The 27,744-nt window shown below is 50.2% G+C and overlaps 2 protein-coding genes across 9 annotated transcripts in view; one reads left to right on the top strand and one right to left on the bottom strand.

Moving 5' to 3' along the window:
- The window catches only part of ZMYND11 (zinc finger MYND-type containing 11), a 112,479-nt gene extending 85,214 nt beyond the window's left edge, over positions 1-27,265 (bottom strand). For 2 of the 8 annotated variants that reach the window (XM_059403963.1, XM_059403968.1), the window contains exon 1: positions 26,178-26,362. The gene's annotated coding sequence lies outside the window, so the exon portion shown is untranslated. The other 6 variants (XM_059403969.1, XM_059403970.1, XM_059403965.1 and 3 more) reach the window with 5 other exon arrangements.
- Positions 7,426-26,862, top strand: LOC132020406 (collagen alpha-1(I) chain-like). Its single transcript, XM_059404553.1, has 5 exons — positions 7,426-7,505; positions 11,529-11,676; positions 11,824-12,016; positions 24,930-26,007; positions 26,067-26,862. The coding sequence occupies exons 1-5, from the start codon at positions 7,426-7,428 to the stop codon at positions 26,860-26,862; spliced, it is 2,295 nt and encodes a 764-aa protein (XP_059260536.1).
- Positions 27,266-27,744: the final 479 nt, after the last annotated feature.

Here is a 27,744-nt window from a genome sequence, read left to right as displayed (position 1 = left end):
GAGGAATTCTCCTCTCTGGGATGAGGGTACATTCTGGAATGCTGTTAGGGGTCTGTTTCTCAGGGTGCCCGGGTGGCTCAGTCGGTTAGGCGTCACCTTCAGCTCAGGTCATGATCTCAGGGTCCTGGGATCAAGTCCCACATCAGGCTCCCTGCTTCTCCCTATGCCTCTGCCCCCCACTAGCTCATGTGCTTTCAGATTAAAAAAAAAAAAAAACAAACAAACAAAAAAAAAAAACTCTTTTTTTTTTTTTTTTAAACATAGAGTCTGTTTCTCCACCTGGATTGTGATTATATGGGTATATTTACTCAGTGACCATTCACTGACCCATGCACTATGCTAAAATTGCCAAGCTCACATTCCTTTATGTTTTCCCTCCAAAATTTTTTAAGAGGGAGAAGGTTAACACAATGTAAACAATATCCTTATCTGTATTTATCTACTGAAAACATTCCTGCACTGAAAAATAACACGTTATTCAAGTAAGTCACAAATGGTTCTATGTACACATATCACTTTGCATATAACTACAGGAAAGAAACTGGGACTTATAAGCACTGAAGAGCTACTGATAATTCTGTATTCCTTTCAGATTGCCTTAAACTTAAAACACACCAAACCATCTCCATCTAGATGGTATACTTGCCAAACGATTTTACAATTAAAAAAAAAAAAAAGACAGAACTATACACAAACGTGTGAGCGTGTGCCTGACTACCTTGAAGCCAAGCCATACTGCGCTTTCACAAGGAGAAGGACTGCCACAGGACAAACTCCAGGGACCCGGCGACAGTCAGGGGAAAGGAAGCTCCACGGAGATCTTCTAAGGGCAGCTGTGGGATGGTGAAGACAAATCCACTGCTTGTCCTCCTCCACACACTGTCTACGCGCTCAAGGGAAAAGCAAACTCCATTTTCCAGAAATTTCTGAATTATCATAATAGTGCATCTGCCCTAGATTTATGTGGTGCTGGGCACTAGGGTGGCTCGGTCAGTTAAGTGTCTGCCTTTGCCTCAGGTCGTGATCCCAGGATCCGGGGACCGAGTCCTGCATCCGGCTCTCTGCTCAGCGGGGAGCCTGCTTCTCCATCTACCTTGTCTGCTGCTCCCCCTCCTTCTGCTCTCTTTAAATAAAATCTTAAAAAACAAACAAACAAACAAACAAACGGTATGTGGTGCTTCCCTAGTTCAGTCACTGGAACCAAAATGCACGCCAACGAGGGGAGTCGGGACGACGGCAGGTCCTCTAGAGACTCTCATCTGCCCAGTCAACAGCCCAGTCAGAAACCACCAAACCCAGGTGCTTCGGGCTCACACAGTCTTCTGGCTCCATGTTCTTAAGACTGGAATCCATGCCTAAAGGACCAGGAAGCCTTTAAAAGGTCAACGTTGCACTTAATTCATGGCGTAGGACCATCGGATCAGTAAATGGACCAATTAAAAGACTATCCCTTGAAAATGTAATGGATTTATTAGGGAAATGCAAATCACAACTACAGTAAGATTAAAAAAGAATCTTTTAAGGATTTTTGTGCTTTTAAGTGATTTTGCAGTAGTCCCTGCAGTGACCATTTACAGCCAGTAGACTCTTTCCCTATGAAGCTAAGGGTACAGATAGTTGTATTTGAGTTTTTAAATCCTACTTTAAAGTAGGATGATCTCTAGTCTTCAGCGCCAGCAACCCCGAGACTCCAGCTCTGGCAGACGCGACATCCGACGCCAGCCGAGAGGAACCACCAGAGCCAGCACGGGGTTCGCCGCAGATTTGAAAAGGAACACGACGGTCCTCGCAGAAAACATGTAAGCGGCACCAAGTGAAGCGTTCTTCCTGACGGGATGCCTCATGGGATTTTAGCTACTTCACAGTCCGCTTTGAGGGGGAGTAATACGAAGACTTCTCCACCGACACGCATTTACACGGACGCGGAGATCCTTGTAAAGGGCACGTCTTGCCGCGTCTGGACTCGCGCATTTTCTTCAACTTGGCTACTGAGTGCGCAAAGCCCCGGGCAGCTGCCGCGGACTGCGAACGCGGGACCCGCACGACGTCCGCCTGTGCGGGGGACACAGCTGTGAGGACCGGGTGGCGTGAGGACCGGGTGGCCTTCCCGCAGCGGGGAGAGATTACTGGGACGGGACAATCAGAAATGAGGACAATGGGGAATCACAGTGCGCAGCAGCTGAGGGGCCTTTCAGCTGAGGCTGATGGAGGAAGGGAGAGCCGCGGGCTCTGACTGGGGGCCCAAGTCCACGGAGATCTCCGAGACACTGGTTCTCAAGTGGGTGCCCCTCGGTGCTGAGGGCGGAGAGCAGGAGCTGACCCACACCATCACCTCAGGTCAGACTGCCCAAGCGACAGCGCGGCGACAGAGACCCCGGCCCAGCACGGAAGGATGAGACATTTGGTCTGGGAAGGAGACATAACCAAGGGGCAGATCCACAAGTCCTGTGGACAGGACGCCAAGGAGTGCAAAGTGCTGCTGAGAAGCCCCAGAAGGGAGGCAGAAGTGTGCACCAGATTGAGCAGGACCTGGGTCCCTGGCGACCCGCAGCACGAGCCGGACTGGAGTGGCTTCAGGAGTCAGCGGGAAGGGGAGGAGCAGAAACGGCAGAGAAGGCGGCTGAGAACGGAGGAAAGGACCGATCAGATGCAGGTGCAGGAAAGACATGGGCACCACGTGGGCTGTGGTTCGTTCAAAATTTACCCCCCGTTTACTGAAATCCGTGGATAAGATCTGTTCTAATCCAAGAGTCCCAACACCCCTCCCCAACTCTGCTACCCTAGGGTGGTCACCGTCAACCACCTTTGGTCTAGTTTTCCGTACTTACCTCGGGATCTGGAAATCCCACGGCCATGCCACCCCAGCCACCTCCCTCATGGACACTCCCCACCCCCACCCTCCCTTTCATCTTCTCAACAGTTCCACTACCATTTCTGAGTGAGTCAATACTCAGTGTCTGCATTTTCAGGACGATGCAAGCAGGACTGAGACCAGGTTTCCCCTCTCCATGCTCTGACCCACACATTCAACTGCTCCCAAATGCAGCCCACACCTTCGCTCCCCCAAGACCCCCATGTACCACTGGGGCTCCAGCAAGATCCTCCCCAGGCAGAGAGACCATCTGGGGCCTGCAAACCAGTGTTCCCAGACCATACCCTGCTGTTCCCAGTGGGTACGCAAGCCCAGAAGGCAGTGCTCCGACACGGCCAGACGGGAGTCTAGCGCTCCTAACACCCCTGTTCTCGTGCGGCATCGCCGTCTCCAGCGGGCCTCGGTCACAACTGTTCCAGTCTACCCTCCGCAGACAACAGACTGCATGAGTTCTGCAGGACAGAAAAGGGTAGGGACCGGGGGAAGGTGCTGGGGAAGGTGCTGGGCATAGTGCTACACAGACCAGGGCGAATCACCCTGGTCTTGAACCCCCACCATCCACCCTGCTGCCAGAGCAAACCTGCTACTTCTAAGTCCACTACGGTGGGGTCCAAACTGGCATTCTGATCCTTCCCTCTGTAGGCACTTAGCTATGCTGCCTGCTAAATCCAACAGCCCCACACACTTCCTTCCTTTATAAAACCCTAATGGCATCTTGTCTATGCTCTAGTTCATCTTTCCTCTTGTCCTCATAGGTTTAGGCACTTTCCTCTTCTTAATAGGGTTTCAGGAAAGAACACACATTCAGTGCATCACACATTGCCAAAAGGCACATTTGAACTTTTGTTTCAAATGCAAAAGACTTAAAAATGTTTGAGATCCAGGAAGAGGATTCACTTGAAAGGCTGAGGTTGACTATCCAAGAGAGAAGGAAGAGATAACCTCTCTGGAAAGCCAGAAGATGAATCCAAACCAGCAAAGGAGTAATTAGCCTTTACTATGAACATAAAAAGCATATGCAAATGAGCAGTAATTCCAGGCAGATTTGAGAAGATGACTATTTCCAAATCTAGAGAATACTAAAAAAAAAAAAAAACACTCATTATTTGGGAATATCCCATGTTATTAGGATCAGTACAAAAGATCAGTAAAAGGATAGGACTCAATTATCTATTGCTCAATCAAGAAAAGTAGGGAAGAAATAGGGGCCTCAAAAAAGCCTCAAACCTTAAAAAATAGAAACCAATGCTGTGTGCTCACACGAAACCCACACTCTACCCATCTGAGCAGTGCTCACACAGGACATTTCCTGCCACTGGTGTTCCACTTCCTTCCACAGCCTGGTTCTGTGGGACAGAGGCCCGTCAGCATCCAGCACCGTGTCCTACAAGCCCGACACACAGCAGGGATTCGGCAAGAATGTGTTGTGTGACTACGTCTGAATGTAGTCATTCCAAAAGTGCAAAATACAACAGCTGTGAAGGCAAATAAATAAGCTCAGCTGAATAGGGATTTGGGTCCAGACTGAGGAGAAATCAGAACTTTTCCATTTTGAAGAACAAAGCCGGAGGCGTCACGCGTCCCGACTTCAGACGGCACCAGGACAGCGAAGGCTGCTGGACAGCAAACGCTGTACGGATTCGGAGAGCAGATTCGCAGAGTTCTCCTCACAAGGAAAACCAGCGTTTTCTCTTTTTCCTTTATTTCTTTTCACACCTGCGTGAGATGACGGGGTGAACTCTGCAGCAGACGCGTCACCCTGTCAGGGAGATCGCTGCGTGCCCGCGGCACACCGCACAGCACCGTGTCGTCCGCTTCTCCGTGAAACTGGAAGAAACATTCCCAGAGACAAAACCATCTCACAGAACGACTGTAATCGGAAAGCAGGGGTGCCATAAAGACAGGCACACAGATCAACGAAACACAGAACTCAGGAGAAACCCACATAGTTCTGCTCAATTACAGCAAAGGAGCCAAAAATACACAAGGTTGAAGGGACAGCCCCGAAGTGAGACAGTCACACGCAGAAGAAGCCACCGTCTTCCGTCACACACAAAAATCAACTCATAATGGTTCAAGATTTGAACCCAAGACCTGAAACCATACAATTCCTACAAGAAAATATAGAGGTTTAGCTCCTAGACATTGGTCCCTTGGTAATAATTTTTTTTTTTTTTAATTTGACACCAAAGCAGGAATTAACAAGCAGGACCTCAAAGTAAAACAGCTCCCGCACAGCAAACAAAACCACCAAAAAAAGAAAAGAAAAGGCAACCTACAAAACGGGAGGAAACAGATGCAAATTGGACATCTGATTTGGGGTTAATCTCCAAAATACATAAAGACTTCATGCAACCCAACAGAAAACAATCCGACCTAACCGAGAACACCGACACAGGCGCACCTCCGCCCGGCGCACCGGCCTTCACGGTGCTTCCCACACCCCGCTCTGAAGAGGAAAGGCTGCGGCCACTCGGCCAGGGCACCGTCTCAAAGAGGTAAAAGAAAACAGCGTTCCCAGAGACAGCTCCACCTCCGTGTTCACGACCGCACTATTTACAAGAGCCGAGACACAGAAAGGATTTGTGTGTCCGTGGAAGATGGGTAAAGAAAATGGGACACACACACGTGCACACACACGTGCACACACACACCCCCCCGGAAAATGAGTCAGCTATAAAAATGGAGAGGGGGCGCTGGACGGCTTCGCTGCTTGAGCACCCGACGCTAGGTTTCAGCTCGGGTCGCGATCTCGGGGTCCCAGGATCGAGAACTGTCTGGGCTCCGTGCTGGGCATGGAGTCTACTTGAGATTCTCTCAAATGAATAAATCTTTAAAAAACAGATTGGAATGAAGCCCTGCCATTTGGGACAACATGGATAGACCTTAAGGGCATTCTGCTATGTGAAACAGGTCAGAGGCGAGTACCCTGCGATCACACTTCCTGTGGAAGCTTCAAAAACAAGCTCGGAAACACAAAAGGGCTGAAGGAGGTGAAAGGCGCAAAGACGCGTTCGCCGGGCTCGAAGACTCACGACCCCATAGAGCGCAGCGCAGCAACCAGGGCTCACGGTACTTTCTTGTGTATTTGCAAAGAGAGAAAACCTTACAAGTTGTCATCACAAAGAAAAACCATGTCCGTGGGGTGGTGGAGGTTAACCTCCCGGGGTGACCGTTTCACAATAAATGAACGTACCAACTCCTTCTGCGCACCTCAAACTGGCACAATGTTTGTGTCGACCCTATCTACACCGACACGTCTCTGCGCATTCCCCACGCCTGAACACACGCACGCACGTCCCCGAGCACGCAGGTCTTCATCTGCTGCACGTCTCGTCATAAAATGCAAGTCTGCAAAGAATCAAATTCTGAAAGGGATTTGGGTTGTAAACGCTTACCAACAACTGATTAAACAAACCCAAAATGGGTATATCACCTTGACCTAGAACTTCTGGAACTGCAGTGTGAAACCAAACTTAGTTCTCCTGCTTAGCCCTAAGCAATGTCAGTTTTAGGTAAAGTGGGAATCTGTCCAACTCTAATGAGTATTAATGTACAGAAATTCTTCTATTAACTCTACTACTTGACACTTCCAACCCTAGCATAAATATAAAAAGCCTGAACTTTCTAAAATGTGAAAATTTTTTATTCAAAGAGAAACAAACTTTCGTAAGGGCTGTCATCGGCCGTCACAAGGGAGTAAAGCGAGTAACTGCTCGTCCCTGTGGGGACAGGAAGGACCGGAAGAGGTCAACGGCTGAAGGAGTGAGAAGACTGAGAGATTTCCTTTTTAACATTCTGTAACATAAACTAATTAAAAAGAACACAAGTGTCTCTCTCCTTACAGAGCAAAGATATACCCATAGATCATGAAAATATGTAACAGGTGAAAGTATTTGCTTTTCGACAACACCCCTAATTTTGCATTTTCATGTTGTTGAGCCAAGGAGATTTTTTTAACCTGTAATATAAATTGATGTCATCACTCAAAATTTATGAAATTACAAGCACACACTTTATATTTTTGCCATAATTTTGTTTTCTATTGAGATCATTTTTTTAGTTTTCAATTTCTGTCCCCCCGGTGTCAAGTTGGCTTCGGGTGTACAATGCAGCGAATCTCCGCTCCGCCGTCACGGGTGCGCCTTCCTCCCCACCAGCCACTTCCCCCACCCGCTGCGTGCTGACGACCAGCAGTGTGTTCTCTGTAGTTCAGAGTTTTTTTCTCTTTTTCCCTTCCTCATTTGTTTTTTCTTCAATTCCCCCTGAGTGAAGTCATATGGCATCTGTCTCTCTCAGACTTATTTTTGATGAGAACGATACCCCCAGCTCCATCCTCTACTTTGCAGACGGGAGGTGATTTCTTCACTTCTTTTTCTAAAATATCTTGAATACCTAAACATTAATTCTTTGATATTAAAGAAAACTACCACAAGCTGTCTACAGCAGTTTGCACTAAAAGCCTAATTTTGTTTAATGGGCATAAAAGAAAACAGAGAAGCAGCTCTACGATCAAGTCTCTTCAACAGAAAATGCTTTCATGATGTACTTTCATGGCGTCCAAGGTCTCTGAGCACCTGCTCCTTGCCAAGCACCACTCCAGCGATTTGGGCCACTCTGGACAATTCGGAAGGTGAGGGCAGACAAGAAACACACAAACGAGACGAATCTGGACCGTGCCAAGTCCTGTGAAGGAGACATGGGGAGGGTCTGGGCATGGTTAACTGTGTGTGTCAGCGTCACAGGCCACGGGCACCTGGGTGGCCGGCCAGACACGGTCTCTGAGTGAGATTAACACCTGAATCCGTGAACTCAGCAAAGCAGATTTCCCTTCCCATGGTGAGTGGGCCGCCCCCGATCCTCGGAGGGCCTGGGCAGAGCAAAAGGCTGAGGAAGGAAGAAAGTGCTTTTTCCTCCTGCCTATTAAGGTGGCCATCTCATCTCCTCTCCTGACCTGGGACAGGGATCTACACCATCAGCGCCCCTGGCTTTCAAGCCCTTGGACTTGGCTGGGAGCACAGCACCAGCTTTCCTCGTCTCCAGCTTCCAGATTTTGGGGCCCCACTCCCAGCCTCCATAAACACAGCAGAGCCGTCTCAATATATCTCCACTTGTGGGCACGCATGAACCTACTGGTTGTTTCTCTGGAGAACCCGGCCTACTGCAGCTCCCTCTGCTTTGGCTGGTCAAGTCGCGTGGCAGTCCTTCGTGTCTGTTCACCAAATGCTTGTAGTTCTCGTCCCCACACTGGCAGGACCGCACTTCCCCACTGTCCGAAAACTAGGTTCGGCTACGGGACCAGATTTAGCAAATGGCTTCAGAGTAAAAAGGACCTATGCCAATTCTATTTTGGAAGATTTAGAATCTATGATCTGCTGTGCCTTTTTTTCTTTATGCCATGGGTAATGACCACGTTCCAGATGGTGGCTGTAGTGTCTCCCCAGGTCCCAGGATGAGGACCGTGCAGAGCAGAGCTCCCAGCCAGTCTGTGAGGGAGGAGTCGGACGAGCAGAAATCACTGTCCTCCTGAGCCACTGAAATGTGGCGGTCACTTGTTACCACAGCATAACCTAACCAACCCCAACCCCCCCAGAACATTTAAGGAGATTCTACCTGAGGTAAGACCTGACTGATGAAAAGGAACCAATCATGCAAAGGGAAAGCACATGTTTTAGGTCACGATGGGCAACCTGGGAAGGGGACACAGAAGCGACAGCGGCTGGACTGTGCAGAGGCAAGTAAGCAAAGATCACACCACGCAGGGTCCAAAGGGCAGAGTAACCACCCAGCAAAGACGTCCACACTCCAGCAGGCAACCACTGCGAGGGTCGTGAGCGTGAGCAGGGCAGGGGTGGCAACAGAAGCAGATTTAAGAAAATAATCCTTAGATGGCAAAATAGAGACTTTTTTAATTCTACCCCCTTCTCTAAAAGAAACAAAACCAAACAACATCTTTGATAAACGTGTTCTCCACACACACACACACACACACACACACACACACAGGAAAAAGAGGAACTACGAATGTTCTGGCCACACAGAGATCAAATTTACACAGGCGTGTAATGATGAGAAGCCAGCCGCCTGCCCACAAGTCCCGACGCAGCGGGGACAGGAAGCAGCAGGTACTGGGGTCATCGGGATGCCGAGTAAGGGGCCTGATGTAACAGACGGGAGGAGAAGCAATTCGACTCGCGCACCTGTCGCACCATCGGCTGGTCAGATTCTACCCTTCCCCATCCCTGAGCAAACGGGACACGGGCTCTGAGTATGTGGAACCAGAAAGCACAGCCAGTAACAAGAAGGGTGCCCGGAGATACAGACTGCAAACGGCCGTTTAAATAAAAATCTACTCGATGAATTGTAAATACCCAGCATCTCCTTCCCATCGACAAACTTCAGGTACCTGATCTCAGGCTCAGGCAAGAACCCAAATGAGAACTTTCTGGAGGAATTAAATTGCCTCAGAGAAACGACCTCTGGACACTGGCATTTGAGGAAACCTAACAGCCATCAGGCCCCTGATATCCCTACACGACAGCCTTACACAGTTTCACCGGGCGCTAGTGCCTCACCCTTCCATACGGACAGACAGCAAGGATCGCCAGACACTGGAGAAGCGCTTCTCAGTAAAAGAGAGAAAGTCATTTCATGCACCCAGAAGAGGGTGAAACAGAAATGCAGAAACAGTAAAGATGTTCAAAATCCTCACATCTAAGATCACCACAGCCCGAAAAGGAACTGCATCTGTGAACCCATAAACAGAACAGGGCAAACCTGACTACCGAGAACACTTTCAGGATGATAAATAACACATTCCCTTGAAGGAATAGAAAATGAAGCCGAGGCAACGTCCCGTGAGGCAGAACAAAAAGACAAGACATGCAAACCAGGAGACCAGAGGCCAGACTGACGGGCGACCCGCGCTCTGAACAACCAGTGGCACCAAGTGACTCCGGAGAGGCTCGTGGGACCGGCACAGGCGCGGAGGGCCCGTGAGGCGCCCGGCACGGGGACGGCGGGGGCCGGGGGGCAGCCAGCAGCGCGTCCAGGTCGCCGCCGCCGAGGGGAGAGGCCGCCCGGTGGGTCGCGTCTGCTTTCTCAACCACAGCGAGCAGGCCGGGAAGTGACGGGCGGCGGCCTTCGAGCTTCCGAGGAAAGCCCGTCTCAACACACCCTTCCGTAAGTACTCAAAGGATCAGCGAGTGCGGCGGGGTTTTAGTGAGGAGACTCGCCGTCGCAGAGAACTAAGAGCCACGAAGACCCGGGCCCCCGGTGCCGCGGCAGAGAAGGACTGAACACAGGACGCAGGGGGCTCCGGGGACCAAGCGCTGTCCCTACGGCAGACGCCGGCCACGGCAGAGCGCAGGAGAAGGCTGACGGCGGAGCGGGAATATCTCCGACTTCGGAAACACAAAAACGTCTTCCAGAAGCAATGAGCAAGACGTGCAAACGCATGGATATCCTTGCCGAAACCTTACATAAGATTTTTGCAAGCAGACCCAAACGGCACATTAAAATAAACGTCGTTTTCCCGGAATGAGGTGATGGTTCGACATCAGAAAACACACGAACATAATAAATGTGAGTAGAGTTAGGAGAACGCGGTCCCCTCGGAAACGGGCGCGACAGTCTAACACCCATTCACGCGGAAACACCAGCCGAGGGACGCTGTCTGTACACACACACGTTTGTGGCGGCAAAGCCAGCATTACCGAAGAAATCCTACAAAATTCTCCGCTAAAATAAAGACTTATGGGTCCTCGCCACGTCCACGCTTCCTGAGTACTACAGTGGGGTCTTGTCCCATGCAGGGACGCGGCCGGCACAACCGAAGAAGAGAGCCTGGGAGTCCGGGGGGCAGCACGGTCTCTGCTCACGACGCAGACCGTGTGACGATGCATCCAGAAACGTCAAGAGAAATTAATCAAAACTACAACCAAAATACTTTAATAAAAATGGGATAAAAATCAACGCCTTCATATACATGAACAATAAAGTTAAAAGGAATACAAAAATACATCCCATTTACAGAAACAAAAGATAAAAGAAACTGAAATATCTGACAGAAACCAATATGGTGAGAATTATAAAATGCTCTTGAAAAACATAAATGTATAATTGAATATGGAAAGATCGATCATGTTCTTGAGTAGAAAGACTCAATATCATCAAAATGCCAATTATTCCTATGTTAATTTATAAACTAACGCAATTTCAATTACAATACTCAAAGTTATTTTTTCTGGAGCAAGAAAACATTTTTATAAAACTTCATTAGGAAAATAAAAAGGAAAACAGCTAGCCCTAGCAGGAGCACATAGTTAATCATCAATAAATATAATTACCATAGAGGGGATACTAGCACACGAAAAGACAGAGATTAATGGAACAAGATAAAAAAGTTCGGATTTAGTCCCAAGTGCTCACAGAAATCTACGCAAAGAGGAACCCACTCCATTTTAATGAACCATCTCCCGCCTCTCAGACTGGCAGAAACGGAAGAGCCTCGCGAAATCCTCCGTGTGTCCGCGGGGCCGTCCCCGCGCTCCGACCCTGCTGCTGGGCCCCCAGACGGCACAGCGTCCTCGTGAGGGCAGGTGGCGGTGACCCCAAATCACTTCTGCCTTTACGTTCACGCATGTTGTGTGTTCAGAGCCATGGACCACAGCGCTCGCGGCAAGGTGCCGGCTGAAACGCAGCCCGCGGCGGCCGGCCGGCCCGGCAGGTGCGAAGAGCGGGCGAGCGCGCTCCAGCGCCAGGACGAAGGGGTTCGTGCAAACTGGGAGCTTCGAGCCTCACAGGTACCATCGCTAAAGCGAAAAGACAATCCAGAGAAGGGACCAAGTATCTGCAAATCCGATATCTGATGAAAGACTTCTATGCGTGACTTATAAAAAAATCTTAGATTTGTTAAAAAGACAACCCAACTCACACATGGGCAATCACAGGAACAGAAGTCAGGACGCGAGGAGACGCTTCTCCGGAGACAACCGGTGAACAGGAAGCACGCGGCGCCCGACACCATCAGTCATCAGGAAAACGCGATGAAGCCACAGGGAGACGGCACCCGGCACCCCTACGGAGACGGACGCCCACGGCGGGACCGCACGAGTGCGGGCCGAGCCAGAGCCGTCGGGCCCCGTAGGTCCGCCGACGCAGCCACTTTCCAACTCAGTCAGCAGCTTCTCGAGAGAGGGGACAGCCGTTGGCACGGGACCCAGCACTTTTCCTCAGCAAATGACAAAGAGAACCGGCGAGGTGCTGGTCCCACGGGCTCAACGTCCAGTCGGGAGACACCCGGGTTCTGGGGTAGAAGGCACAGCACCGCGACGGCAGCGACTGACCCCGCATCACACCCGAACGCTGTGGAGAGGCCGCGCGGCCAGCGTTCTCAGCACACAAGAGAAACTGTGATCCCTGAGCCGGCGGAGCTGTTGGTGACCCCGCCGCGCGACGTACGTGCATCCAACCCACACGTGGTGCACCGGGTACCACCGTGTACACGGCATCACGTCGACCCCATGTCCGTGACAAGGAAGGAGGCGCGGACCCGCGCAGCAGCCTCACCACGGCGCACTCGGGGACACGTGCAGACACAGAAGGCCACGGGCCTCGGCCCACGGGCAACATCCAGGATGGGCCAATCCGCAGGGACAGCACGGGGAGGAGGGACAGCACCACCTCAAGAATGTGCTAGAAACCAATTAACTGTGCACTTAACGAGTCACAGCACCCAAAGGCCACACCCTCTCACTCAAGTGAGGAGCCGGACACAAAAGTAGAATTACGCCAACTGCCAGGCCTCAATAATTAACATTTTGCCATATATTTTAAATCTAGAGATGCCTGGGTGGCTCAGTGGGTTAAGCCACTGCCTTCGGCTCAGGTCATGATCTCAGGGTCCTGGGATTGAGCCCCGCGTCCGGCTCTCTGCTCAGCAGGGAGTCTGCTTCCTCCTCTCTCTCTGCCTGCCTCTCTGCCCACTTGTGATCCCTGTCCAATAAATAAATAAATAAATAATCCTTTTAAAGGAAAAAATCTAAATCATTTCCCTGCAGCTCCCGAAGCCTACTAGCAAACGTTCAATACTGTACACAGCAGCTTACCTTCTTTCCCCTAAGATCTGATTTGTCAGAGAGAGAGCATAAGCGGGGGGTGGGGGGGTGCTGACTCCCCACTGAGCAAGGAGCCTGACAGGGGTCTCAATCGCCGGACCCCGGGGTCAAGACCTGAGCAGAAGGCAGATGCTCAACTGACGGAGCCCCCCAGGCATTCCCATAGTAGGTAATGCTTAACAGAAAATAACAGTGAGTAAGCATAAGTTATAAAGTTCAGTGTAAGAAAACTTAAACTCTGTAATACCCTCCCGTCCTCTGCCAGCAAAAAGTATCAAAGATTACATCCTGCCAAGTTTCAAATATCAACGAAAAGATCTGTGCCTACATAACTTAAAATATTAATACAAAGGTATTTTTTGTTTGTATTCTTAATTTGACTCAGACTTCCTTATGCCTTTACTAATAAGGACTCTGAATCACATCATGGAAATTTATGAAAATGCAGAACAAACTATACCAAAGCTCTCAAAGGAATATGAGCTACTCGTCTGCCTCTAAATTTATGGTTTTCACACTACCTAAAGGTGAGCGCACTAGGGTGTTTTGTTTTTTTTAAGTAAGGGCCTTTCAACTACAGTATGCATATGTCTGATTACCAGTTTTATGTTAAGAAATTAATCACAGGACGATGAAAAAAGCTTTTGGAAAAGTTACTGTAACAAGACTCAAAGTAGGTAAAAAAAAAAAAATGCTAAGAAACAATACTTAGTTTATCCTTATTTAAGAACAAGACACATAAGATTTGTTGAATCTTTACCTTTGGTACCTGAAACTAATACGACATTGTATGTTAACTACACTGGAACCTAAAAACTTTTAAAAATTTAAAGATGTGTAAGTCTTCCAAGTAATTTTTTTAAGCATTAAAATGTCCTTAAAGCAAGGTGACACACAGTTCCTGTTTCAACCAAGCAGAGAGAGCACACACACGCATTCTCCTGCTGAGCCAGGGCCGTCGGCACGCACACGGACACCTGCCTGTCCTGCCCTGGTGGTCCCAACCTCAGACCCTCTAACGCACCCGAGGTCTATGCTGTGGGGGCTGTCAGGAGAGTCAGCACTGGGCCCTCCCGTCTGCAGATGCTGCCGCAGGTCCGCGGGGAGCAAACGTACTTTACACACCAGTCATGCACCTTAAATGTATGGACTTGACTATGGAACGGTCTGTCCCCTCACTGCTCACCTGTCACCGACACACTCCCCTCTTTCAGTAGGCACGTTTCTCAAGATTCCCTTTCCCTTTAAAAAAACTTTTAAATGTCTGCCCATCGAATATGAGACCAGCACCCCGAGGGCGCCCTCTCAGGGTGCGGCTAGGAGCACAGGAGCTCTTCTCTGAATGAAGGGTAGGGTTTTTATGTCCCGGCTGCCACGGGGATGAATTAGCCTTTCTAGGTTCTTTGGTCTTCTTACAGGCATCTCTGTGTCCAACGTGGGACTCAAACTCACAGCTCTGAGATCAAGAGTCGCAGACTCCGGCCAGCCTGGTGCCCGGCTCTTGCTCACGTTCAACCAAAACCACCGGTGCAAACACTGTATCCTGTCTCAATCTGCTTAAGACGGCCAAGGAGGCCAAACATGTTTTCAAGTTTGTTTTTTTGGTTTTTTTGTTTTTTTAACGTGTTACCCTCTTATACACAAGTGCTGCTCTGTGTTCTCTATCTTTAAATTCAGAAAACTAGAAGGGAAAAGTATCCAATTAACAGAAGTCAAAATAAGAGCAAATTTCTCATACTTCACGTGTAGCTGTGAAGTTTCGGATGAACTAAAAGATACAAACACGAAAATCGGCACGGATTCTCATTATGTGCAGATCGCACGTTTGTGAATTCACCTGCTTGCTAAAATCCAGGCCATCGCTCGGGACAAGACACGGTGCCGGCTGCGTCCCAGCTGCAGGGGAACCTTGGGCTGCCTCTCTTCCCGCTCACTGTCAACACTGTCTGTCTGCAGGCGACCTACTGCCACATTTTTCGCATTTCTGTGCTGCGTGCTGGTGATCTCCTGGTGTGAATGGGCCCAGCGCGGTGCTGAAATGCCGTGCTGAGCCCAGCAGCCCGCGGCGGTCTCACGGGTGTCAGGCCCGCATAGTTCAGGCACCGGTTTTGGCTACCGGGCCTTCACCCAGGACCAGGGAGAAGATGCACCCATTTGTGCCTGAAGCCAGTCTGGAAAGTACTAAAGGAACTTCTACAGAAGATGGAAATGCAGCAATATTCGTGGACCCAGAGAGGATAACAGATCAAAAAGTGTCGTGGACAGCACCGTTCGGAGGCTGCCAGCCAGGGCGGTCTACAATCCCGGCACCTGAGGCGGGGACAACACCGACTCCTCCTCAGCCAGTGCTGGCTGGCTGGTGGGTTTCAAAAAGGGACACGCAGCCCTAAAAGGTTAAATCTGCAGGCAATTTTATGCAATTAAAGGGTTACGGAGAACACATTTTCAGCACTGAGACTGGCTTTTTTACAGAGATTTTAGCTAATGGCCCTGTAGCATGGAAACGGCATTTTGGGTCACTAAGATGTGACCAGAGGGCGGGCAGGAACATAAGCCAGTATTTCCCCCAGAGGCAAAGGGTCCCGTTTGGGGAATTCAGTGTTTGCGGCGACCAGACAGCACACAGGACTATGGTGAAGAGAAATAATCAACTGTAATAAAATGTCATCTTTACTTTTGAAATGCTTTAAACAGTCATTTTTATGACTTTGTAACGCAAACACTGAAGGCTGGATCTGAAGAAAAGCAAAGCGTCCACTGTATCTGCGGGCAGACAGGCCCAGGGCGGAGGTGCCGCGGGCAGAAGGCACACGGCTCCGCCACGCGCGCTCCTCTCAGGACCTCCCGCTCATCCGGGAAAATGACACGATCACGGTCTTTCAGGAACTTAAAAATCTACGAAATAGAGACACGATGTTTGCGCTGGAAATCACCGCCAAGTGGCCCCTCATTTATTACACGGCGACACACCAGCCCGCGCGAAGTCCACCAGAAGGGTTAATTTCTTGCATTTTTTTGAAAGAGGATTTGTCATAATCTGCAGACTGTGTACTGGCAAACGTGAAGCTTGAATAAGGACAAATCAGTTCCGTCTTCAGAACCGACGGAAGTAGATGTGAGCAGCATGATGGGGACGTCCGGCCTCCGAGAAGGACTGAGTAACACACAGTCCGCACGTGTTTCCTGTACGGTCTTCGAGGAATGGATGCGGTACATGCATCAGTGTGTGCACCAGCTGTGAAAACGTATTAACTATTTGATGACACAGGGAAGCGACCGGAACCTTGCCCAACTCCCACGGCACAGTGTACGGCAACGCAGACACCGACAAAGCCTGCCAACAAACCTGGCACTTTCCACAGCTAAACTGCCAAACTCCTGTTACTTTAATACAATGTCTGTTTCTAAAGTAATTCAAGTTTTAATTTGGTTACAATGTGTTTCCTGTAATCTCGTGAAAACGGCAGGAGAAGGCTTGGTCGCGTTTCACATTTCCCCTGATGTGTGGTGACCGCCTGGGCTGCTGTGTCTGGAAGGACTGAGGACATGCGGAGGGCAGGACTGTCTGCAGAGCCCAGGCACGGACGCCCCGCACAGGCCCTCTCTCGCTCAGGCAAGTCCGCCGCACTGGGCAGTAGAAGATGAGTAGACAGGAGCGATCAGGAGGATCTGGGGCCACACGAGTGTGCGGCACCTCCACCGCGCAGGCAGCGAAGCCAGAAAGCAGGTTCTCTCGCCTACGCTCGCGACCACGCAGGGATTTCACTTAGGGCTCCCAGGCCTGGAACCTGGAAGATGACCCCAGGGGAGCGCTTCAGTAACAAGCAATACAAGAACTAGCAGAGGCCAAAGCAGCTAAACGGAGGGGACAGATCACCGAGGGTCGGCAGTAAGGTGCAGAAGATGAAACTCGGCCAAGAACAAAAATGCCCAGAGACAGTACATTCTGAGCTGACGCCAGCACTGGAGGTGGATGCCCAAGCAAACGTTACAGTGTTAAAATACAACCAGTCCTACTGGCACATTAAAAAACACATCACTAGGGTGCCTGGGTGGCTCAGTGGGTTAAGTGTCGGCCTCGGGCTCAGGTCAGGACCCTGAGTCCTGGGATCGAGTCCCGCATCAGGCTCCCAGCTCCATGGGGAACCTGCTTCTCCCGCTGACCTGCTCTCTCTTTCTCTCTCTTTCAAATAAATAAATAAAATCTTAAAAAAATAAAATAAATCACTGTTGAAAGGGTCAACAGAATTACCGGCTGAAGTAAGTTTTACAGTGGGGCCAGCAGGAGAGAGTAGACTCCAGAAGAGCCCGCGGGCCAGGTGATCAGATCCCCAGCAGGAAGAGGGGAGGAGGGTTCCCGGCGACCTCCACTCCCTGCTCAAGGGCCCAGGCCACGGCACAGGGAAGAGGCCCCAAGCAGAGCCAGTGGCCGCCCAGCGGCAGGAGGCCAGCATTCAGGTCAGCATTTCATTTGGCAGAATTCAAACTTCTCTCCATGGCTCCCCGTAAGTCAACTTCCTGTGACCCTATTATCTCCAGTACTGAGACCCTTCTAGGAAATGGAACCTTGACTTTCGAACAAATACCACCTCCTACTGCTGACGCCCGCCCACCGTTTCCCATGCTGCTCTTCACGGTGACCTTCCCAAGAACACTCCATGTAGGGGCCCTCGGGGGGGCTCAGTCAGTGAAGCGTCTGCCTTCAGCTCAGATCATGATCCTAGGGCCTGGGGGCTCCACACTCAGCAGGAGTCTGCTTCTTCCTCTCCCACTGCCCCCTCCCCTACTCGTGCTCTAATAAATAGAATCTTAAAAAAAAAAAAAAAAAAAGCCACTCCATGTAAAATGCAATTTAAACAGCGGGAAGTCCTACAGCTTTCGAATGTATCTAATAATCTAAAACCCAGACTACTGTGTACAGGTTAGAAAATGTGAGGACACAGTGTAAAAGCTGTGTCTGTCACATGAGGGACAAGTAGAAAAAGCCAGAGGACCGACAGCAGCAGAAGACAAAGTGTGGACGGGGCTGTGCCCGCACCGGCAACCAGCACAGGCGGAGGCTGCCCGGGCCACTGCCTCCCCTTTCAAGCCGACGAGCTACACCTCCTGGCTTCTGTGGAACCAACCACCGGGAGACGGCCCAGCTTGGAACTGGCCTAGTGGTTGCTCAACTTAAGTCATCTGAAAGTAACAGAGACTGAACACTGCACCCAGTCACCGTCAGAAGATAAAATTTAGGGGCGCCTGGGTGGCTCAGTGGGTTAAAGCCTCTGCCTTCGGCTCAGGTCATGATCTCAGGGTCCTGGGATCGAGTGCCGCATCGGGATCTCTGCTTGGCAGGGAGCCTGCTTCCCCCTCTCTCTGCCTGCTCTGTGCTGACTTGTGCTCTCTGTCAAATAAATAAATAAATAAGAAAAAGAAAAGAAAATTTAACTTTCTAATGACTCGAACCGAAGCTTCTTATCTGAAACAATCCAACATGAATACACATCACAAGCAGAAGCTTCCTAAGATTATGTGTATCTAGAATTTAGGTGTGCAGAAGAGTAAAAGAAGGCATTTCAAAATAAAAGACAACAGTATTTTTATGTTATATATTAAATGTGATTTTTTTAAACATAAGAAATGTTAAATTACAAGTCCAAAAGAAAGAGGTGCCCGGGGGCCCAGTCAGTTCACCGTCCAACTCCTGATCCCGGCTTCGGTCACGGTCCCGGGGTCCTGGGACGGATCCCGCATCAGGCTCCCAGCTCAGCGCAGAGTCTGCTTTAGTTCTCTCTGCCCCTCCTACTCATGCGGTCTCTCTCAAAAATTAAAAAAAAAATCTTAAAAAAAAAAAAGTACAAAAGAGAAATGAATCACCTTGAACGTTAGATCCTCCACAATCTAAAAAGACACCACCGCTAATGATTAGTAAAATGCCTGAAAAATCCTTTAAATGCCGTATCAGCGGAAATCGCAAGTAAATTAATCTCAGTTGTTCCTACTGGAAGGACGGAGCAGTGAAAGTAGATGTGCAACTGCAGACTCAGGACGTATTCTCAGGTGCAGCTCAGAGACGGAAAAACCACCAACAGGCAGGTAAATCAAGAATCTACAAGAAGCCTAAGAACTTCATAATAGGTTTTGAGATGAGACAGTTTCCCCACCCAGAGCCTTCTCCATGTCTACCCTCCATTAAAAACTTCTTAAAAATCTTGCCACAACTATTAAATTAGAAAACCGGACTTAACACCCCATCCCAGCATCCCTTCGGAGGAGCAGCAGGGTCCAGGTCCGTGCGCGCTACAGCTCACTTCATCTCTCTCCACCGTACGCCACTCACATTCGTTTATTTTAGGGAACAGGAAACACCTACTGAACTCTGAAGCCTCAGCCTCAGAGCTACTTTCAAGAAATCAGCTACTTCCACCCAAGCTGAACTCACTCCGCAAAAAGAATGCTAAAAGCTTCCTCAAGACAATGCCCTCCCCTATTACAGCAAGAACACTCCAGGGCTGGACTTTATCCTGAAAATGCTCCCCTTTCTCTTGTATACCTGAGGATCAAGATGGAGACCGTAGGTTCCCCAACACCTGTGCCAAGTTCCCTTCACTGCGGGCTGCCCAGAGTAGCCGTAGGACAAAGAGCCGACCACCAAGGCTTGCTGCCCGTAGATGGCGAGCTGTTGTTACCAGGGAAAGGACAGCAGGAACTCTGCGTTTGGACGATCTGACAGGAGGTACCTAGGACTCTTCCCACCTCCTAGTTCTTGCAAGGAGAGCAGACATAGTTACATTCTTTGACTACTCTGTGCTCTGGCAGCATTATAAATGCACATTGGAGGACGCAGATACATCAGTACAAAGACCCGGTAGCTGCCGGGTTTGAGGGAAACAGCAGCCAAGTAAAATACAGGCGTGCTAGCCGTGCACCTGAACTCAAAACCCACTTGATCAGGTATTTATTCGGTGTGACCTCCCGCACCGCTCACTGAACCCTCTGGTCCATGGTCTTGTAAACTATAGATACTCACAACTGTTATAACAACATAACTCTTCACATCATCTTACCGCAGTAATAGTCCCCTCATGGGGCTGTTGCAAAAATTAAAGCAAGAACACAACTGCCAGGTAGAGCAGGTGCTCACTGACAATCCCCGCTTTTTCTTAAGATTTTACTTTTTTGAGAGAGAGAGAGCGCACTCGCGCATATGAGCTCGCACAACCAGGGGGAAGGGCTGAGGGAGAGAGAGTCCCCCCACCCCCCAGCAGAGAGCCTGATGCAGGACTTGATCCCAGGACCTGAGACCACGACCTAAGATAAAGGCAGACGTTTAACCCACTGAGCTCCCCAGGCGCCCCACTAAGTGACCCTTTTTTTAAAAAAACTGTACTGCCTCAAACAAGATGTTTACAAAGAAACCCAGCTTTCTGGAACTGCTTCTCAGGCAAGCTTCTCAAGGGACCTAATATGGATACAAGTTAAAATGTACTTATGACAGATTCTCTTCCTATAAATGACAGTATCTTCCTGATTTTAAAAAACTTAGCATTTTTTATTACCAACTGTGAGAATTAGTATTAGGAGACAAGCTCTCAACATATCCATTAAAAATTTTATGCATATATTTCTTCTGTGTTTACACAGTAAATGCCTAAGTAGGGAAGAAGATTCTTCTCTCTTTATATTTTAGATTTGCTTAACCTATAAGTTAAACTGGAGAAAATATTAAAAATCTTAAGTGGGTCTACATGTCACTTAAATGTTTAGATAATATCTGGACATAAAAAATTATTAATCACAATAAAGTTGTTTTTAGTGGCAAGCTTAATAAAATCACAAAGTGACAAATCAGAATAAATTTGAAATCAGTGTTAAGGGGCGTCTGGGTGATTTAACCAATTAAGGATCTGACCTGATTTCAGCTCAGGTCATGATCTCAGGGTCCTGAGATCTACACCCCGACCCCCATGCTGAGCAGGAAGTCTGCCTGTCTCATGACCCCTCTCTCTCACTGCCCTTCCTTCCCACTGTACTCTCTCTCTCTAAAATGAACAGATCTTAAAAAGGAAAAAAAATCAGTGTAAACCCTCAAAAGTATTCATAATTTAAATGCAATATAGTGTAAGTCACACACACTGTCCCACAGCACTTGCACACTTTCTTCTGCCACACTCCCCTTGTTTCAGTAACTGTTAACTGGCAAGTGTCTAGTACACAGCAGTTTCCATAAATAACAATGTTTAATGAATGAACTCAAGGTATTAAAACATATTGTACCTATTAAAAGAAAACACAATACTTTAAGGTAATCTTATGCATCAGTAATTACAGAGTAACGAATGACAAAAGCATTGATTTAAAACAAAACTAGTTAATCTACTATAAATATTATTCAGTTTCCAAAATAAATAAAACACCACACAAGTTTTCATCAAGACACAGCTTCCCAACACAACAGGATCTGCTAATCGGACTTCTCTCATCTGAACAGACAAGCCATATGATGTCTTTAAAATGTGGATTTAACAGTATTCCTTTAATTTAATTTCATGTAAAGTTAGGCAAATATTTAGCCTTTTAGCTATCAAATAGAAAATATCATTAAAAAGTACAATAAAATATTAGTTAAATGTCTAAATATTTCCCTGTTCCACAAAGATATTTACTTCAATTTTACAAATTTAAGTATCTATATCTAACAATTTCCTAAATGTCCCTACCAGTACATAATGAACTACACAAATTTTTTTTAATGTCCAATATACAGACTATTTGCCCTTGTAAATGACTTGGCACATTAGGTATTATACAGCATTTTCACAATAAAACTAAGTAACTTCTTAAGAATTTTCTGAGTAGAAAAATTTTTTTTTATTTAAAGATTTTATTTATTTATTTGACAGAGAGAGATCACAAGTAGGCAGAGAGGCAGGCAGAGAGAGAGGAGGAAGCAGGCTCCCCGCTGAGCAGAGAGCCCGATGCGGGACTCGATCCCAGGACCCTGAGACCATGACCGGAGCCGAAGGCAGAGGCTTCAGAGCCACCCAGGTGCCCCCTGAGTAGAAAATTATTAACAGGCACACATAGTGCAATGAGGTTTTCCCTTAAGGCGGTACAAGGTGTGTAAAATACTACAGCTAAGGGCGCCTGGGTGGCTCAGTGGGTTAAGCCTCTGCCTTTGGCTCAGGTCACGATCTCAGGGTCCTGAGATCGAGTCCCATATCGGGCTCTCTGCTCAGCGGGGAGTCAGCTTCACCCTCTCTCTCTCTGCCTGCCTCTCTGCCTATTTGTGATTTGTCAAATAAATATATAAAATCTTAAAAAATAATACTATAGCTAAGACTTGATTATTAAAAAAACAAAAACAAAACATACTCTTGGATATTTAGACTTATTTTTATTTCCATCCCATTAAACTTTGTTTCTATCACTTTACCTCCTATCAGAGGAATCTTCAAACTCTTAGGTTCTACAGAGCAAGTTCTATCACAAAGCTACTAGCTGGTGCACTTCGCAGAGTGTGTGTCTGGATGGAGGTGTGCGGGGTGGGGGTGGGGCCTTCCACAACTCAAAGGAAGAATGCTGTGCTCTTAAGATGATGACACACAGGGTTCCTAACAGTGCAACAGCATATGTGAAGAGCTTTGCACAATGGCAAAGAGTGGTGCACATACACTATGTGGTACACAGTATCATGATACTCATTTATGTTACTAACTCCTGAATACCAAAACGTTTCAAAAAACCAAGACCAAAGGACAGACCACTGAAGAAACAGAGAACCTTCAAATCACTACCAATCTCCACATAATCACTGCACCGGAGCAGATTTAAGTCGTTCTGAAATTTTAACAATGCCACTGCAAAAAAGTAACTCAAAGTTGTTGTGCAAGAAATACAGGTAGGTAGAAATTAAACTCAAACCCGTTATTTTTTGTCAAAATTCCTAGAAAAATCATTGGTGAGGGATTATGAATTTTACAATGATCAAAATAAGGGGACAAGCAGTGATTCCTTTTTCAGAAAGTCTTCCTGCTTAAGTAAATACAAAACATAGAACCTGATGACAAAGTGGGAAAAGAGAAGATTCGCTGATACCCAATGGTAAAATAAGAACTCTTACACTACCCGCTTCAGTTACCCAGACTCTTCATCAAGATCCCAGGTCATGATCGGTGGGCGCTGGGCACCGGGGGAGGGAGGAAGAGAGTGCGTGTTACAAAGTAGGGAGTTTAAGTCTTACAAAATGAAAAGAGCTCTGGAGACGGATGCTGAGGATTTCTGCACAGCAGTGTGAATTTACTTAATACCATGAGACAATACATTTTAGAATTAAAACTGTAAATGTTGTTACATGTATTTTACCCATAAAGAGAATAAAAGCAAAAAAAGTAATGACAAAAAGATCCTAAAAACTGCTTCAAGTAAATAAGTCTAGAGGAATATAACAAATGCTTATTTTCTAACTCCGGGATAAGGAACGTGAACACACGGAGGAGTCAGAGGTATGCTCCGACACACACTAATTAGTAACCAAGGCACGGATAAGCATTCCATGCTGCAATTTCAGAAGACCGCTCCTTTCCATGCACGTTTCAATCATCAACCCAAATGAATCGGATTCAACGGAACCGAATCAGTCTAATAGTGACCCATGCATCCATAGCCCTATGAAGTTGGTACAGCTACTGTCCTTGATTTCCAGATAGGACATGGAGAGTTTAAGTAATCTGCCACTGTGCCTTTGCTGGTCAATGACAGGGAAGAGACTCAGACCTAAGCCGTCAGTCTTCCAAGTCATTTGCTATGTGCTCCCTCTCTAATCTAAAGGACAAAAAAAATCTAATCACCCTGTTTTAAAAAAGTCAGTGTTAAGTGCAAATTAAGGTTTCCAAACAGTGAAAAGTTTTTAATTACCATAAGGTCAAGTCTGACCCTTGACTCGATTCCCCCCCCCCCCCAGATACGACCTCTTTGCTTAAATGATGTCTCCCATTAAAATTCAGCGGAAGGAAGGTAAAGGTAGGGAAAGAACAGGACAACCAGAGGTTTACCTCTTGAGGCATTACTAGGACAGCAAGTAGATACCTCTAACACAAATGCTAAAATTCTTCATTTCGATTCATGTCTCAAATATGCCAAAGGGTTTAAGTGTCTCTATTATGCACGATCTTGAACCACCCCTGAAGGAAAGGGGCAGAATTACAAAAGGGTTAGAGTTGACAGAAACACGTGTCAGTTCAAGGAAACACCCGAGCAAAAGGACATCCAAAGCCCTGACAGAACCGTGTCCGGGGAATACTCAGGGTGAGCTCTGGAGCGAACGTTAGCATGTCCAGTGATGTTTCTTTGTAAAGCAACTACAAATGTGTGTATTTAAACACCTTATAACCGGTAACTGCAAAAATGAATTGCCCACTTTACAGAATGTAAAAGGGAGACTCAGTTTTCACCTGCACAACACCTACGGGCAAAAGTACCATGTAAAAGACAGAGATCCTGTTAACCGCAGGTAGAGTTTTTAAGCAAGGAAAACAGCCCGTATTCATTCTGTCACAATCACATCCCACATCTTCTGGTCTTGGATTCTCCAGCCTAGCCATCTTATAGAGTCTCCCAAAATAATCCGTGTAACCTGCGGCAGTCGGCCAAAGACGCGGACAGTAACACGCCTCAACACAAATTCGTAGTCCCGCTCCGTACTGTACACATGAGAACTCAGAAAAATCACAAAGGTGACCTTGCTTCCCAAAAAGCATTGAAACTTTCTGAAGCACCAGCAAGACTGTCTCCTTGCTAACTTCCAACCGTGAATTAGAATCGAGGACACCCCCCCCCCCGACCTGAAAAGGTTCCGCATCCCACGATTAGCAGCTACAACTACTCCGTGTCTCAGCTGAAACGAAAACAAGTTAGCGTTTCACTTTCTGCTTTTCAACACTGTTTTCCAGCAGGCTCGGGGGGATGCGGGGCACCCGAGCACCCAGGACCCAAACCCCGGGGAGCCCGATGGCCGCTCCAGCGCGCTGGCCGCCGCCCCCGCACTGGCCACCTGGCACCTGCGAGGCGCCCCCGGGACCCCCCGGACCCCAGCCGCCCCCGGGCCCCGCGCGCACCGCCAGCGGCCGTGCACGTGGAAGCGGGGGGCCTGGGCCTGCCCAGGAGCCCCGCGGCCGCGGCCCCGCCGCTCCGCTCCGCACCGCGCGCCGAGGCCCCGCGAGGACCTGTTGAGGAGGCGCAGGCCGCGCCGCCGCCGAGCCCGGCCCCAGGGGACGCGCAACGGGCCCCGCCTGGGTGCCCGCGGACCGCCCTGCCCGGCCGCGGCCGCCGCCCTCCCACGGCGAGCCACGCCGGCGCCCGCGCCCCCGCCCTCCCCCACTCACAGGGCCGCGTTCCGGCGGACCCCGACCCGCGGGCCCCAGGCCTGGCCGCGCGGGAAGGGCCGGCCCGGCGGGCGGCGCTCACGCGACTCCCCGGCTTCCGGCCCGAGCAGGCCCCGCGCGGTCCTCGTCCTCCGCCGCCGCCGCCTCCGGCCCGCCCCTCCCGGGCCCGCCGCGGGCGAGGGGGCGCGGGCGGGACCCCCGCAGGCCCCGCCGCCCCCGCGCGCCGACACAAAGCCCGGCGGGCCGCGCGGGGCGGCTGGCGGGAGGGCGGGCGGCGAGCGCACCGGAGACGCGGCGGCCGGGCCGGGCTCCACAAAGCGACGGCGCCGCCGTTCGGACGCCCCCGCCCGCGCCCCGCGCCCGCCGCGGCCGAGTCTCCCACCATTATGCTCCGGTCCTCGCCGCCGCCGCCGCCGCCGCCGCCGCCGCCGCCGCGCCCGGCCCTCCCCCTCCGCGCCCGGCCCCGCCGCCGCGCCGTCTCCTTCCCGCCGCCGCCGCCGCCCGGGCCCAGGCCTGCGGGGCGCGCGGGGGGAGGGCGCTCCCCGCCTCCCGGCCTGCGCGCCGCCTCCCCGCCTCCCGGCCCCCTCCGCGGGCTCCCCGGCGGCTCCCCCGCGGGCCCGGCCTCCGCTGCGGCCCCCCGCCCCGCCCGGCCCGGCCCCCGCCCGGACGCCCCGGCTCCCCGCCGCCCTCCCCGGCTCGGCGCTTCAGGGGCGCCATGTTGACAAGCCGAGACCCGCGCGCGCCCGCCCGGGACGGAGGGAAGGCGGTGGCCCGGCTGCCGGCCGGGGGCGCGGGGGGCCGGGCGCCGCCCGCACTTACGGGGTCTCGGCGCCGCGCGGCAGGCCCGGGGCCCGGGGCGGGAAGTTGGGCCGCCGCCGCCGCCGCCGCCGGGGAAAGTTTGCGTCCTGCGAGGCCGCGGCGCCGCTCACATGGCGGTGTGTGCGCGGGGCGGCCGCTCGCCCGGCCCGGCCTCCTGCACCTCCGCCCGCCCCCGGACTTTATTGTGTGGCGGGGCCGGCGGCGCCGCGGGCGCGGGGTGCGGGCGCGGGGTGCGGGCCGCGGGCTCCGGCTCCCTCCCGGCCGGGCCGGCGCCGCGCACGCCCACACCCACCTTCCCTCCGTCCCGTCCTCGGCGCCCGACTCCGAATCGGCTTCAGCATATTCCTACATCCGCACACATGCACCCGACAGCGGCACACACGTGAAGGCTACGTACGTGCGGGCGCGCGGGAGCCGGGAGCCGAGCGCACAAAGCTCCCGGCGCTCGCAGCATCGTCGGGCTCGGACCTGCGGGGCCGGGGGCGATGCGGGCCCACGTCCGCTCCGGGTGGGCCGGGCCCCGCGCCGCCGTGCGCCCGCCGAGCTGCCGCGCCCGGGCGGCCGTCAGGGTGCGGGTGAGCAGAACCGGGAACCGGCTTGGGAGGTCTCGTTACTGCGATCGTCAGAGAGAAGGAGGCGCCAGGGTCCCCGGCTCAAGCACGCACACGCGGGGCCGCCAGGATGACGGGACCGCCCAGGATCCGCTGGGCAGAAGCAGCACAAATCTGTGCAAGGAGAAACGGCTTCTCTCGTTTTGGTTGGTAGCTGTGCATCTAGCGAGAGAACATCCCGAGGTACGGTTGACTGAGCCTCAGAGACAGGCGGACGGGTATGGACAGACGTCACGTATTTTCCCTGATGGCCTTTCTCCACTGGGGGTTCGGGAGGAAGACCAGTCCACCCAGATTTCTAACTGTGGTTCTCCTTGGGCATACGCACCTGAAAATCACTGGGAAGAGACTGTGCAGGAAATCTCGGGATTCCAATCCAGCTGCTCTGTAAGAGGGAGAATTTAGAAACGGGCACTACTTGCACAGGTGTTCTGTGATGCACCCCAGTCCAGAAAACAACCTTTCAACGCAGCCCTGCTTCTGATACATCTCAGAGAGTTTTTGGTTAGATCAAGACATGTCGCGAAATAATGTTAAGTCATTTTACACATAAATATATCATTAAAATACAACAGATGGGTGAAAAGGTGTCAGAAAAAACCAAGCCCTACCTGGTTTGAATGCTGGGCCGGGAATTCTAGCAATGAACAGCTTTAAGTAAATTATCTTTTCTTTTTTTAAATGAAGTCATTTATAAAATATAAGACCATATGGTTCTGTGTATTTCATGGAGGCTGCTCAAGTAAGACAAATTCATGTAAGTATAAAAGGAAGCTTACCTTTAGGAAAGAAGTGACCGCATAACTCCACATTTTTCTCCAATTCATTGTACGGGCATCATCTCAATGTTTGTACCCAGACACTATCTCTCATTCTATCTAATGTAAGTTAGTTTATTCCCGGATTTCCTATTTGTTTTGCCTAGAATTTAGCCCTTGGTTCCATGTTACCTCCAG

The sequence above is a fragment of the Mustela nigripes genome, chromosome 6, assembly GCF_022355385.1.
Source record: "Mustela nigripes isolate SB6536 chromosome 6, MUSNIG.SB6536, whole genome shotgun sequence".
In the NCBI taxonomy this organism is placed as follows: domain Eukaryota; kingdom Metazoa; phylum Chordata; class Mammalia; order Carnivora; family Mustelidae; genus Mustela; species Mustela nigripes.
This window is presented reverse-complemented; position numbering and strand designations above follow the sequence as displayed.

Excerpts from the sequence above, each read along its gene's own strand:
- LOC132020406 (XM_059404553.1), top strand. The coding sequence starts at position 7,426 with ATGGCGTCCAAGGTCTCTGAGCACCTGCTCCTTGCCAAGCACCACTCC. Across the intron at positions 11,677-11,823 it reads GGGAGCTTCGAGCCTCACAG|GAACAGAAGTCAGGACGCGA; the intron begins GTACCATCGCTA and ends GGGCAATCACAG. Across the intron at positions 26,008-26,066 it reads GCGGCCCCCCGCCCCGCCCG|GGGCGCCATGTTGACAAGCC; the intron begins GCCCGGCCCCCG and ends TCGGCGCTTCAG.